Raw genomic sequence first — 14,264 nt, 5'->3', positions numbered from 1 at the left:
TTAAAGATGTCGTGGGAGGTGGAAATGGGAAGGAGGCAATCAGGAGAGAAGCACAGGGATGTTCAGGATGTTTATATGAAGTAGTTAGAAGGGAATGAATGGTAGCAAAAGGGAAAAAAAAAAAGAAGCACAGGGAAGTGAAGAGCATTATTCAAGATGGCTTTAAAATAAGCTGCTAAGGCTTCGTTTTCTTATTTTCTTCTGCAGACCCCCCTCCCCACCAAATAAAAGCAAAATACTATGATTTATCTAAAATTTCAGCATCTCCAAACTGTCAGTTTCTTACAATGAATCCTGGCATAAACAACACTGATGTTGTTACATTTGCAGGCAGGAATTCAAATGAAACATGGACCGACAAGGGCAAGGCGGAAGATCTGGAGTGAAGCTTTGGAAGTCTGGCTCCTTGCAAACCTCTAGGAAGAGCATGTTTTTGGGGTACGCGATAGGACAAAAAGTACTAAGTTACTGATTTGACCCCTGCCAGCCACATTTAATAATCCCAGTTCGCACAGTGAAACAAATCAGCCTTTCTCCTAACCTACACTGGCTGCTGGACAGGAATTGCTGAATGCAACAAAAACCTACAAGCAAAGGGCACAAAAAACAAAACGACAGCAGCAAAAAAGTTGAAAATTCCCTTTCACACTGTTTTGCTAGGAGAATGAAGGAAAGAATATTATTGCTAAAATGGGTTATATGCCATGAAAAAGGATTTTAAAACAGGAAAAAAACACAAGGCCTTGCTAACACAGGCAAAACCACCTTGGTACAGAGACACATTGAACCACAGGTTGGAGCCGCGCAGCTCCCAGCTGCCACAGAGATCGTCGCAGCACAGATCCGGTGGCGTTTTTAAGGACAAATCCCCGCGTTTGGGTGACGGGGGCCGCCTCACGGAGCGAGGGAGGGTTTCACCGCGCTCCGCGGCGGCCTCCCCAGCCAAACCGAGAGGGTTTTTAGCGCCCCGAGCAGCGCTGGGCGCCCTCCCCGCTCCTCGCGCTGCCCTCAGGGCTGTGGCGGGACGGAACGGGGCCGCTCTCCTCAGCCCTGGGGCGGCACCTGCGCATGGCGGGACGGGCAGCGCTAACGGCGGCGGCGGGGAGCGCTAACGGCGGCGCGTCTCGCCCCGCCCCGGCCGCCACACAGCGCACGGAGGCGGCGCGGCCCGTGTGTGGCGGAACCGGTTCCGTCCCGCCCCGCCGCGGGCGGCGCCATTTTGCGCCCTCCCCTCGGCAGCGTGCGCGCCCCAGCCGCGGCCGGCGGGGAGGCCGCGGCCGCTCCCGCGGGGCCAGCCGCGCTGCAGGCGGCGCCCGGAGGGGGACGGCACCGCGTTCCGCTCCTTCTCCTTCCCCGCCCGTCCATCCGTCTCCCCGCCCGCTTCCCCGTGGCTGGGCAGGAGCGCCCCGGGGGGACCCTGGGCACGGCCACGCCGGGCGGCCCCCGCCTGCCCTCCTCGCTCCCCTGCGCTCCTCAGCCTCCATCCGCCCGCCCAGCCGTGCCCGGGGTGAGCCTTGAGCGAGCCCGCGCTGCGGGCGACCGAGCGGCTTAGCAGGGGCGCCCACGTGGGGGCCTCGGCGGTGTTAACCCGGCGCCATAGGGGCAGCGGTACCCGGCGCCGCTGTTATTAATCATTTATTAATTGCCGCGGGGCGAGAGAGGAGGGAGGGGGTGGCTGGGGTGCAGCCGGGCCCGCACTGTGGAAATGGCATCTGCCTGAGGCACCTGCGTCCGCACAGCAGCCGCGTGGGCTCCAGAGGAGCGAGCGGCGCCCGGGCACGTGGCGAAACACCTGGTAAAACGCTGCCCGGGCGATGGCGAGGCCCGGAAGGCGCTGGGGAGCCCTGCTGCGACGCCTGAAAGTAGGCGGTTTTAGCGCAACCCGCTCTGGCCTAACAGGTTTGCCGCGTTCCTCGCAGCGCTTCTGGCCGGCCCGCGCTCGCGCTGCCCGCTCTGCTTGCGGCTAACGCTGGAGGTGCTCCTGGAGTTCGTGTCGCACATGGGACCCGCGCACTGGGGGTCGGGCCTTGGCCTGCGATAGGCATTAACTTCTGGTATCTCAGGCGCTGTGGAGTGTCAATAATTCTTATTTTTTTCCTATGAGGAAGTGGATTTTGTTTATTTGGTGGAAGCAGGCATGGCGTTTATCAGTAGAAGTCTTGTGGTAGTGTGTAGCCTTAAAGTAATCACTGGCGAATGTTTGCAAGACCTAGGAGTAATGGCTGGTCTAGAGGAATTCTTTGTAGACTTTCAGTGGTTTTGATTAGCCTTTACTAACTATATTTTCCTATGCCCTGTGTACAGCTCAACTATTTCTAAGTCCCTAGAAACCCCGTGAAGGAGACCTTTGCAGTCTATGAGTGCAAAGCACAATGTACACGCAGGATACTCGCTCCCTTGTGTGGGAAGGGGAGGTAAGAGCCTGGTGCTGTGGACAGCCAGCCTGGCTGTATGGCATCCACGTTAATGATTTACTGTGATCTGGCGGGTTTCCGAAGAGTGAATCCATGCAAAGTTTGCAGTGTTATTCTTGAGGTGTCTACGTTTTTTTTTTTTTTTTCCAGAAGTCTTTTAACTGGCTCTCGCATTCTTTTTTGGTACAGGCCTTCTCCCTTCAGACCTAGGCACTGCCTAAGTACAGTGGCAACTAGCATGGCAGGGTGCCATGCACCTTCCCTCTTTCCATTTTCACATACTTTTCCTTATGATTGGCTAGATCCAAATGCTGCGGGAGGCCATGCCATTCTTTCTGTTAACTTTGCTGGATTTGAAATTGTTGGATTTGCTCAGACTTGCGTGTTGCTCGCACGTATATCAGAAATTATTTAGGGCCATTTTGTGTGGTTGCTGTGCAGGTGGGAATGCTGATGCTACAAGCAGCATTTCCAATTGCAGCAGTACTGATAAGTACTGAGTCTTATGATGGTGCAAGGATGTTAAATTGAATTGAGACTGAAGATTTCCTAGTCCTGATTATTCTGGAGATTCTTGATCTCTAGCTACAATACCCTAAAAGGCAGAAGGGAGAGCTCCAAAGTCAGGTTTAACACTGTTCATGCAAACTTGAGAGTATTTGCCAAGCTGTTGAATGTCATATCCAACTGAACGGCTGTCCTGGGCTTAATTTTGAATAATATAGAATAAAGCTGTCTGAAACTTAATGAGTGAGTTAGTAACTTGTCAGCAAAAGCAAGCTGGAATTTATTAAGCTGCATTTTTTTTTACATGAATTGTTTACATTAATATTCTGGAGTAGCCCTGAAGCTGGATCATGTTGTTGCCATCCTGATATGATGCCCTCAAACAGTGAGATCCACTCATTATTGCAAGGCATAAGACCAAACACAAGCAGTATTTAAGCAGAAATGAAATAGAAGAAATTAAATGGAAGAAATAGCAGAAATTAAATAGAAATTAATGGCTCTCTTTCACCTGTGAAAAGCCCAAATATTTTGAATTTCGAAGTAGGTAAAGAAAAAGAAACTACTTAGGCCTGTTCTCGTGGAAGCAGGCAGCAGTGACTCAAATAGGAGCTTGCGGGCACTGATCAGGAAACTGCATGTCAAAGGCACCAGGGTCAATATTGATCAAGTCGGCATCAGTGTTTCAAAAATTGGCTTTAATAGTGCTGCAAGTCATCACTATTATTTTTGAAATATTTTCCCATCAGGAAAAATAGAGCTGAGTTGTAGTCATGAAATTTAACTACTTTGTAAGAAGATTCAGAATACTACTGGAATAATGCCTTTTTAAAGGTGATGTCTAGTCCAGACCAGATTATCGCTGCAGCACCTGGTTTCAGGGAACTATAGAACCTTGGTTGTTGTTCTTACAGTGTATTTGGTTCTCCTGTGGGGAAGGGCAGACCTCTGCTTAGAGTTCAGTTAGAAACTTAGAAACTGTCCAAGAGAAGTGTTTGTAAACATATCCAGGTGCAGAGACATCCCTGTATGTTTCTCAACTAGAAATAAAATAGTTGCATGTAACTATTTTATTGTGTAAATAGTATAAATAAAATAGTTACAAAATAGTTCAGTAGAGTGGCCCGCATCCTTCTGTTGTGTGTTTCAAATAAGTGTGAAGTTGTCATGGCTGGGCAAATAGTAGTATGAAATATGAGGAAATACATGAGTCATTTCAAGTGAAAGACTTGAAATGGTGGTTGAATGTGACAGAATTGGAGGGTTATGTTTAGTTGGTAATCAGTTAGGTCCAGGGTGTTTTCTTTTCCTGCAAAGTTAGTGAAAGAGAGTTGCACTTGCTTATTTCTTTCATGTAGATTCTTAGCAAAATTCACATTTATTTTCTCATCAGATGCAGAAATGATTTAGAGCCTCAGGGATGTAAAACGGGAATTTTGTGAAGATAAAATCAGTAAAATAGATTTTGTTCTTTTGGGTGTTTTATTTCCGGTGTGAGATCCAAAGCTGAGGATAGATTTTTGTCCAAAATCTCTCTCCCTAGATGTATTTGAATGTTTGTTTCACTCATCACTTCTAGGTATGCATGTTTCTTCTGTAATTTCTAAATGGGGGCAAATTAACTGAGTTACAGAAAGGGAGAAAACAATATTCCAGGCATGGTATGATCCAGTAGAGAAGATCCTAGTTAAAGATGAGGTGCTGATTTGTCTGTGTGATGACTGAATTTTGGCTGTGACAGCTGTCAGATGAGCATTTCTTTCTGCTACTTGCTTTCAAGTAAACTACTGTACAGATCTAGTGCATCAGGTAACAAAAAGCAGCAGTAGCAGATGTACTATGCTCCCCTTAGCAAGAGGAGTGTATGCATTCCGCTTTATGATACTTTGTTAATTAAATCAGAAATGAAGGAAAGCTCAGATTGCATCCCTAGCTTTGAACCCTATCATCGTGCGCAGACCTGATGCAGATGTATCGCTGCCTGCCTGCAGACTGCTGCTCATCATGGGCTTTCCGGCCGTTCCTTGAGAGCTCGTTCCTTTGCTTTATCCGTTTGCATTTTAAGAAGGCAAATTTAGGGAATTCATCACCTACAAGTAGAACTAAATTCTTACGTCTTAAAGAAGAAGCTCATAGTTACTGTGCAGCTCTGGACAGCTGAGAGGCTGATAAAGGGGCTGTATTATATATTCTGCATTGTTCATCTGTTAGAAGATCTAGGTCTTCCTTGTGCTTACCTGGGACATTACATTTAAACGTGTATTTTAGCCTGCTTGTACAGCTCAGGAGAGCTTAAGGACTTAATCGCTGGCATTTATTATAATTTCATGATCTTGGATACATATATATTCCAGCATTTGAAATAAAGTGTTTAGTTGTTTTTAACATCTCCAAGCCTAGAAGACTGTTTCTTGCACTCTTGTGAGCTGCTTAGCCTGTGCATTCAGTAAAATACTTCATGGCAGCTTGATTACTATGAAATACAGGGTGTGAAAACAAAAACATTAGTTTCAATATTACATTAATTCATAGTCATCTTGGCATTCATTTCCTTCCTTCCTGTTTTGCTTGGGTTTATAGAGATGAAAATACATCAGTCTTTAACTTTTTGCATGGTTTCAGGTTATATGCAAAATGTATTTATGAAAGGAAAGGAAAGACTGATGCAGTAGATGTAGGTTAGCTGAATTAATTTGTCACAAGAGTATATTTCACAAGAATATAGGAATATGTGCAGGAGCACTGCTTTTCTCTTTCTTTTTTCTTTTTTTCTTTTTTTCCTCAGTAATTCTACACCTTCTCTAGCTTATACCAAAGGCCGATTAGTTAAAATGTATAAAGTCCCAGGAAAGATACAGAAGTTAAAGGCTCGTGTGACCTAATTCAATGAATGCTTTGAAAACATTGAAAACCAGTGTATTTGCTGACTATGGTTATGCCCAGTTTTCCTCAAAACTTTGTCTTTCTGATTCACATTGGTGAGAACACAATTTTATTTCAGGTGGACTCAGTTTGGGCTTAGGCCCATTCAGTTTTTGCAGAGCTAGAGTTGCGGCAATATAAACGTTTGCTCTTCCTGATTGAGTTTAGATCATTAGCTGATTTAGTGCAGGACTTTTCCTGTACTGGGTCTCTGAACGCATCGTGTCCAAATCCTCTTGGTGGAATTTGGCAACAGTGGCGGGTGAATGTACAGGGGCAGCATTTCAAAATAAAAGGGGATCGTGTTGGCTGTGGCTCTCTTTGAAGATTGCCTGTGGATGTCACCAAATGATACGAAACAGCACAGATTTGGGCCTCTGCAAAATAAAGAGTTAAGTTCAAGTTTGGGGAGCTGCAGACTTATATGTAGAGCTCATTGATTAAACAACTGTAATTGTGTTAGTAGCACTGGGGAACTTCAGTGAGGAGCTGTGATTACACAGGATGGCTAGGAACGGAAGGTCTGTTACCCCAGTGAAAAGGATGGGCCCAAACTTGATTTAAAAAAAAAAAAAAAAAAAAAAAAAGTCTTAAATTAGTTTCCTTCAGATGAAACTATTTTTTTTTATTCTGCTGGTTTAAAGAGGGCAGGTATTATTTTCTAGTATGACAGTTTAATGCCAAAGGTATTGAGATTACAGTACATTTTTTTTTGAAAGTTTATTTACGTTAATGATTTTTATATATAAATCTTTTAATATATGTATTTTTAATTGTACATTTGATAGCAATATTTTACTTTTGGGAAAAGAATTTGCAAAAGCCGGACGTATTTAGATAGGACCTCATAATTACTAGCCTCAAATAGTGTTAATCAGATGTTATCTTCCCCTTGCTCGAGTTCATGATTAAAATAAGGCAGGCTGAAATAATCTGGTACTTAATCTGAACATCTGAATTCATTTTGTAGAATATGGCAAACAGCTGCATTTCAATTCAGAGTGAAAACAAATATAGTATATTGACCCACTGAAGATTACAGTAGGCTTTTCAATTCCATGTTAGCTGAACTTATTGAAGAAAATTGATCTGAGAGTGCTGCTGCTTTCGAATGGGCTTTTTTTTTCTTTCCCTTTTTTTTTTTTTAATGTCCGGAAGAAAGGAAGTAGAACATACGGATGATGGGACTTTGATGTGTAAAGAAGTTAATTATCTAAACCATCAAACAAAATGTGGGCTGTGGAAGTAATTATTCTAAGGGGTCTGACGAAGCCTAACAAGCTGTTGTTTTTTAATGTCAAGAAAATGCTGTACACCTGCTTGATTTGGAAGTTAAATCGTTTGGTTGCAGGAGGAAGAGCTGAGTCGAGTGAATCGGTAGCGGATAATCTTTGAGCTCCCAAATACCGATATGGGTACGGTTGCAGAGACCTTCTGGATACTTAGATAGGCTGTTCTTGTGCATTCAGGGGACAGGAACCTTAAAAAGTGCTTGCTCTAAAACACTCCAAGCCTGCTCCGAACAAGGCACACGGCCATTACACCGAGGTGGAAACTCTCTAAAAACCGTGGCTCAATCCTCATTTCATAAGAATGTTCCTTACTCCTGATTTAAGAAGCAATGCGGATAAAACACAGTGTCTGCCTTGGATACTTAAAGAAAATAACCACGCGCTTTGGACGGTGCATTTAGGTTTTTAAAAAAATAGAAATTGAGTCTTTCTGTGTTTATTCTTTGGGCCCCTAAGACACACGAGTGACACGTTTCAAGAATTTTTATTTTGCAGCCATTTTAGAAAGTGTAAACTGAGATGTTCACTTAATTCCTTTTTCGATAAATCCAAATAATCAGAAATCCAACTATGTGGTCTAGGTTCTGCAGGTGTAGCCTTAATTATATGTATAGTTCCAGTTAAGCTGATGATTACAATTAATGCAAAAGAAAAAAGAAAAGAGAGAGGATGCTGTGGGAGTTTGTCTGACACAGTAATTTTGTTGTCTGAAACTTCTGCATAAAAATTTCCATGTTTTTAAATACTTTAAGATACTGCTTAGTTCTATAGAATTTTATAGAATTTACAGTGTGCTGAATTTAATTAAGAATATGGACACAGTGCTAGATATAAGTAGCTGCTTAAGTGGATTCTGATTAGTCTCAATCAACTAATGAAGAGTAAACTATGGAAAACACACAAACTAAGTATAAATTTCCAAATCTTTGGACTCCTTATGGTACATGGTGCAATTTCAGCCTCCGTATCACTCCCTTTGATGTGTCTTCCTAGAAATACACTGTCAGCTTCCTCCATGTTGTAGATGTATTTTTTTTTTTTTTAACTCACTAATTTGACTGTTTAGATTATATGACTCTCTGGTAACTGCTGATTATGGCGAGATCCTGCCAACGCTTAAGCCTGGTGTGTAACTATTCATGTGATTAAAATCAGACTTCAGTGGGAGTAAACATGTGATTAAAGTTGCACATGTGCATAAGTGCTTGCAGGATGGGGATGGGGAAATTGGGATTTGCCTGAAGACAAACAGAAGTCTGGTAAAATCTACTTGAAAGCGTTAATAAAAAATGTAAACATATCAAAATGCATAAGATTTTTGTTATTTTTTTTTGGCCCATCCATATGCTATTATATCCTTAGCCTTTTAAAGTACTAATTCTGTTGTTACTTTTTAAGAAAGATCTTAGACTTGTATCTAGAATATTACAGGATTTCTTAAAACATAAGTGATTCACTGCAATCCTTGCATTTGATATAAAACTGATTTTGTACTTTTAAATTATGCTTTTAGAGAAGAAATCAACGTTAAATTAAATTTTTTAAAGTGGAAAAAAGGTAATATCTCTTTACTGACTTTGCTGAAAAATGGATCATAGTAACATCTGCTTTTCATTATCATTACTACTGGTGCTGCTAATAGTCCAAGAATTGAGCAGTGTAACTGAACTAGTGAACTATTTTAAGAATTTTGTATAGAAAAATCATAAAATGTTTTATATAAAAAATAGTACCTTTAGTCATGTAGGTATTATCATGCGCAGGTACCATTTTTTTTGTTTATAACATTTCTATTTTAAAGATCTGGGTAAACCTGGCATCTAAAAAAAAATCTGATCATACTGATGATCATGAAGATATGATAAATTTTCATTGGATTTTTCTAGAACTCCATGTTATTCCTCTCAGCCTCATTGATTTACTCTTTCTTGTGATACCCTAAAAATACAAATGTGTGTTTCAGGTGGCAAGGTAGTGGTGCCATATGTACCAGCATAGCAGTGATTTTAGCTTAATAGCTTTTTGTTGGTGCTTGTAGAGTTCTGGCCTTAAGATTTCTGTATGAAGCACAGAATTAGCCTTGAGATTTTTAAAGCACACTGACTTTTGTCAAGTGATGTGTAGTTGTTACTGTTTCTCTTTAAAATAAAATGTATTTGTAAGTGCTATTATTTCTGTTCACTCAGATGAGCAGCACTGCGGCGAGCCCGATGTCAACGGTTGCTTCTTCCAGCAGCGGAAGAGGGACAGGAAAATCAACCAGCTTTACACCTGAACTGCAAAGTATGATGTAAGTTACTGCCCAAATATCCGGGAATCTCTGCGTTAGGAGTGTGTGTGGAGGTGATGGGGAAAGCAGAAACAACTGAGATTAGTAATGGAACTGTTAGTGTTTTGCCTCTGCTTTGGAAAATATTTAAAGGTGACTTAGATTAACCAAAACCACATACTGAGCCCCATGTTTGTTGGTTCTTCATAAAAGCTAAATTTCCTATCGTCGTATGTTTATTTAAATTATATTCTGTATTACCTTTCAATGCTAATACAGAAAGGTAGACTACTGAGATGAGAGTATTCATGATGAAATTAAACATCAGTTGAACAGTTGAAAATAACTGGGTTTTGGCTGATAGGAAGCAAAGTTGTTACAGAGATAAATTATTTGTTATTTAAGTTAACACCGCAGTCTTAGAAACGCAGTTATTCAGTCTTCCAAGCTGTGATACCAGAAAAAAAAATGCAGCTTATAACTTCTAAAATCTCATAAGTTATTTAAACAAGCGGGTTTTGTCAGTCAGGAGGGTTCCTTTTTTTGGTAAACTCTTTTATCTTTGCTAGTAACCTACTATCCTGTGCTGGCTGCAGATCTTTATTTGGTAGAGAGCAAACTATTTACCATACCATTATATGGTTGTAGGAATTTTTTTTCCCCTTTTTGTGGTACAAGACAAGACACTATGCTGAAAGGATAAAAGAAAAGCTCAAAGGTAATGAGCTTGCCTTCCTGTGGATTGGTATGCCTGATTTATCAGGCATTTTAAAGAATATTTCCACCCAGAGCTAAGGAATATCTAACCTTTAAACTTGCAGATAAAGAAACTAGACTGTAGATACTCATATCTAAATATGTCCTTTTTAAAAAATACATGATTATGAATCTTACGTACTGGAGGGAGAGAGGATGCACGTTAGCTGCACATAAAAGGAAGCTTTTCTTTATGAAATCTTGCAGCAGTAACTTTAAAGAATTTCTCCTGTGTACATTTGTCAGAGATGAAAATGAACCGAAGAAAGCTAGTCCCAGAATACTAACACATAAATCCATTCTTTCAAAAGATAGTGGTAATTTTTGGCTCTTTTTGCTTCAGTCATAGCTCTGGAAGTCTATTCAGGATGTCATTTAAGATAGGATGAGGTAAAGTAGTATGGACTTAACAGAGAATTAATTTTAGGCTGCTGGTCTTTACTTTGGCAAGATCCTTAAGAACACTAAATATTAGGAGGATTTGAGAGCTGCTTTTTACTGTGTTTCATCATATTTGTTTATTTTTAGTAAGCTATAGTTAAATCAAGCTAGTTACAGTATCTGTCTTCTGATTGTAAGTTCTGTAACTGTATTTTAAAGACAGGGAAATTTTATTTATTGAAATTATGTGTGAATCCTGAACATTATCCTGATGCTGTCCTTTTGGTTATTTTATGCGAGATTAGTAATTGAATTCATTTGTGGGGCTGTCGCTTTTAATATATTGCCTTATAATGAGTTAAAAAGTTTTAAATACTTTTTTCCTAAATGTTCCACTCTTGTCCTTTGCCATTCCATGGTGCAGGAAATTAGGTTAATAGGAAGAAAGTTCAAGATTTCTGTATACTTTTTTCTTTCCTGCAATTTTCTTCCATAAAGAGATTAAAATATCCGAAGCCTCTATAGATTAGAATTATTTACCTAGGTAAACATTGCATTTGCATTGCTTTCTAATGTAATGGAAATACTTGAGGTTTTAGTAAGACACTGGAGAAATTAACCTGATAATCTCTTTTAGTACTTAGGTAGTTTTGAAGGATTCAGTCAGAATGTATGAGGTATTTTGGGTCCCTTTAGGCTGCATTTGGACTATTATTTTTTGTCAGTGATGAATATGACCGTGATACGTAAGAGTAATTTAAACCTTTTACATGTTACATGCCATCCTTCCCCTGTCTCGCATGCTCAGCCAGTTTCTTCTGGTCCATTCCTGCTGCTTTTAGGAGATATGGAGTTTGTGATGCTTATTAATTGAGGATGAGAATAACAACATATTACTGTTTTTCTCATATGTCACAGACTCACTTTCAATGTCATGCAACATATTCTGATGTATACTGCCCATATGGCAATTTAGATAAAGGGAGTTCCCTAACTCATTGTAGAACTTTGGAGGTCCCTGTTTAAAAGGGACAACCTGTTCTCAACTGAATGCACTTAAAAGTGAGTATTGTAGGTGGAGCAGGCGATACCTTCCACTATAGTATTTTACAGTGTAATATAAATCAGATAATGGTCTATTTTCGGTACCAAGTTCCTTTTCAGGTAGAAAACATTTGCTTCCTCTACTAAGAGAATTCTGTGTTTTTATTGTTTGTGTCTAGTATAGTCATCTATATAAAAATATATATGACGTTCATTGGGGAGAACACACACCTGTGTTTTATTTAAAAAAAAAAAAAAAAAAAAAAAAGTGCAGGTGTGAAGTTTAGGGGTCAAAGAGGCCTGTGCATCTCTTCAATATCTGAGGAGCCTGAATTTTATTTTACTGTGCACTTCCTGATAAGTATTTTGGAACTACCTTCCCCGCCAGTATACACATGGTTCTGTCAGAATGTAAAAGTTATTGTTGGCCATATAAATGGAAGAAATGGACGTTTTCCTCTTGCTGTAGACCTGCAGTTATACTTTGAATGCTATACAAACAGCTCTTCTATGTTTTAGAATAATATTTTTCACAAGCAGTTTCACTGAACTAGTAAGGGCTGAAGAAATTTCTTGAATGTAATGAGCACATTGAAAAATAAATTTTATTGTTTGCTGGAAAGAATAATTAATGATAAAATGCTAGGAATGGACCACATGAGAAAAAATGGCAACTGTTTCTTTTGGCCTGTACAACAAAATGAAGTTACCTCTTTAAAAGAACTTTCCAGTCTGTGAGAGAAACTGACTTTTTTTTTTTTTTTTTTAAATAAACTACATAATATAGGAAGTTACAGATTCTCTATTTTAAGCAATTTATAACAATTCCATACGGTCATGTGAAGAACCTGGGAAATCTGAAGGCTTGAGGAATACAGTGTGAAAAAGGTGACATACCTTTTTTTTTTTTTTTTTTTTTTTTTTTTTTTTAGAAATATCTCTGCCTACAGTGTTACTGTGAGGTAGAGCACTATTTGGAGCTATTTTGGACAGTCTATTTGGAGTAGTTTTAACAATAACTGAAATAAGAATAGGAATTAGTTGTAATAAGTAAAATAATGTACAGGCTGTTGCAAGCCACATATGCATCCATTTATGGTATACTATACACTGATATGTCTGGCTTTTAATTCTTAAAACTTTTAAATAAGTTAATCTTTAATTATATGATCATCTCAAAGAACATAATACTATGTAGATTTTGCTTTGATTCACACAGCCTTTATTTCTCAATCTGTGTATTATTACATTACCATAGAGCTTAATAGTGGGAGTTACTTTGAAAAAAGTTTTCAGCACGTCCAGTGCCTTTTGCTGAGGTTTGTTTTACATAATTTCAGTTGGCTGATCTACAATCTGTTTCTAAATTAATTCTTAACTTTGGGTGAGTTGCACCTATGTTAGAGTTTTGTCCAGCAAATTCACAAACATGATGATTTTACAGTAGCACTCAAAATTAATGATAGACTTGAACCACAAATACTGCTTACAGTATGATTTACGGGAAACCATAAGGTTCTAAATAATTTTATTGAAAAATTGCAGAGGAAGAGATTTTTTTCCTTAATAAAATGTCTTGATTATCTAAGCCTTTTTTTTTCTTAACTAATTGAAAAAATGCAAAATACTAATTATTGTGGCCCTTTTGATCTAAGTTATTTCAGAAGTTTTTTATTGATTCAGTACTTTTTTTGAAAAGTTAGTATACACAGGAAACAAAGACCATACTGGAGATTAGTTTAAATTATCAACAGAATACTTTTTAAAAAATAAGGTGAGTAGAAACATCCAATGGCCGATATATACTTGAGGCTATTTTGCCTACAGCGTATATATCTGTTGTCAGCAACCCTGACTCTGCATATGACCCAGTGCTTAGCTTTTCATGTTTCAGTAATATTATGACAACTAAAAAATTGTAGGGTTCGTCTCTAAACTCATGATAACTCTTTGAATTTTGTGATATAAAACGGATTATTTATTCTTTAGTGTTGGGAGATCGTTGGTCCTGTTTATTGCATTCTGGTTTTTTTTTTTTTTTTTTTGGGACACAACATGCTAATTCATAGGTAACGTTGGGCAATGTTAATAAAATAATGCAAGCTGATGGAAAGTGCTGTTCTTTTCACAAATTCTGCTATTAAAATATGGTTTTGATTCGTTTGCATTAGTTGTATGTTTTTATTATTGCACCCAAGTGTATAAGCTTCGTTTGACTGACTGACCGACCCTGGTGAGGCAGACACAAGGGTAAATGTAAAAGCTGCAGTTCCTCTCGTGCCACATTTCCCATGGTGTTTCCTGGCCTGTCAGATTTCTCGTGAGGTTTCCCCTCAAGCCAGGTTCAGTTTTTCCCAGGAAAGCATTTTTGGTGTTTTTAAAGATTATTGGTTTTCATGTGTCTTGGATTTCTTGGAATGCAGAGCACATGCAGACCTTGATTCTTCTATGTGAAACAAATAAATGATTATAGTAACTAGGAAGTTATGCTGAATAGACAGTTTAAATGATTGCTTTTAATGAAAAAATCCAAAGTTTTTATAGCATGCAACCCATAGTGAACGTGTACTCGAGTTGAATATTAATAATCATTTGTTTTATCTTCCTATACGATGAGGCCTGGTAGCCCTCGAATACCTTGTTAAGACTTCAGTCGCTCTTCAGCTTATCTCTCTGTGC

General features: G+C 39.4%; 1 protein-coding gene across 1 annotated transcript in view; it reads left to right on the top strand.

Moving 5' to 3' along the window:
* The first annotated feature begins 1,492 nt into the window (after positions 1-1,492).
* Positions 1,493-14,264, top strand: part of SUPT3H (SPT3 homolog, SAGA and STAGA complex component) — a 252,076-nt gene continuing 239,304 nt past the window's right edge. Inside the window, exons 1-2 of the mRNA XM_088520123.1 lie at positions 1,493-1,507; positions 9,322-9,425. Coding sequence (XP_088376249.1) covers positions 9,322-9,425 — 104 coding nt within the window. The 5' untranslated portion in view covers positions 1,493-1,507. The remainder of the gene's footprint in view (positions 1,508-9,321; positions 9,426-14,264) is intronic.

The sequence above is a fragment of the Tinamus guttatus genome, unplaced genomic scaffold (genome assembly GCF_059628265.1).
Source record: "Tinamus guttatus ecotype Peru unplaced genomic scaffold, ASM5962826v1 Tinamus_guttatus_pri_ptg000080l, whole genome shotgun sequence".
Lineage (NCBI taxonomy): Eukaryota > Metazoa > Chordata > Aves > Tinamiformes > Tinamidae > Tinamus > Tinamus guttatus.
This window is presented reverse-complemented; position numbering and strand designations above follow the sequence as displayed.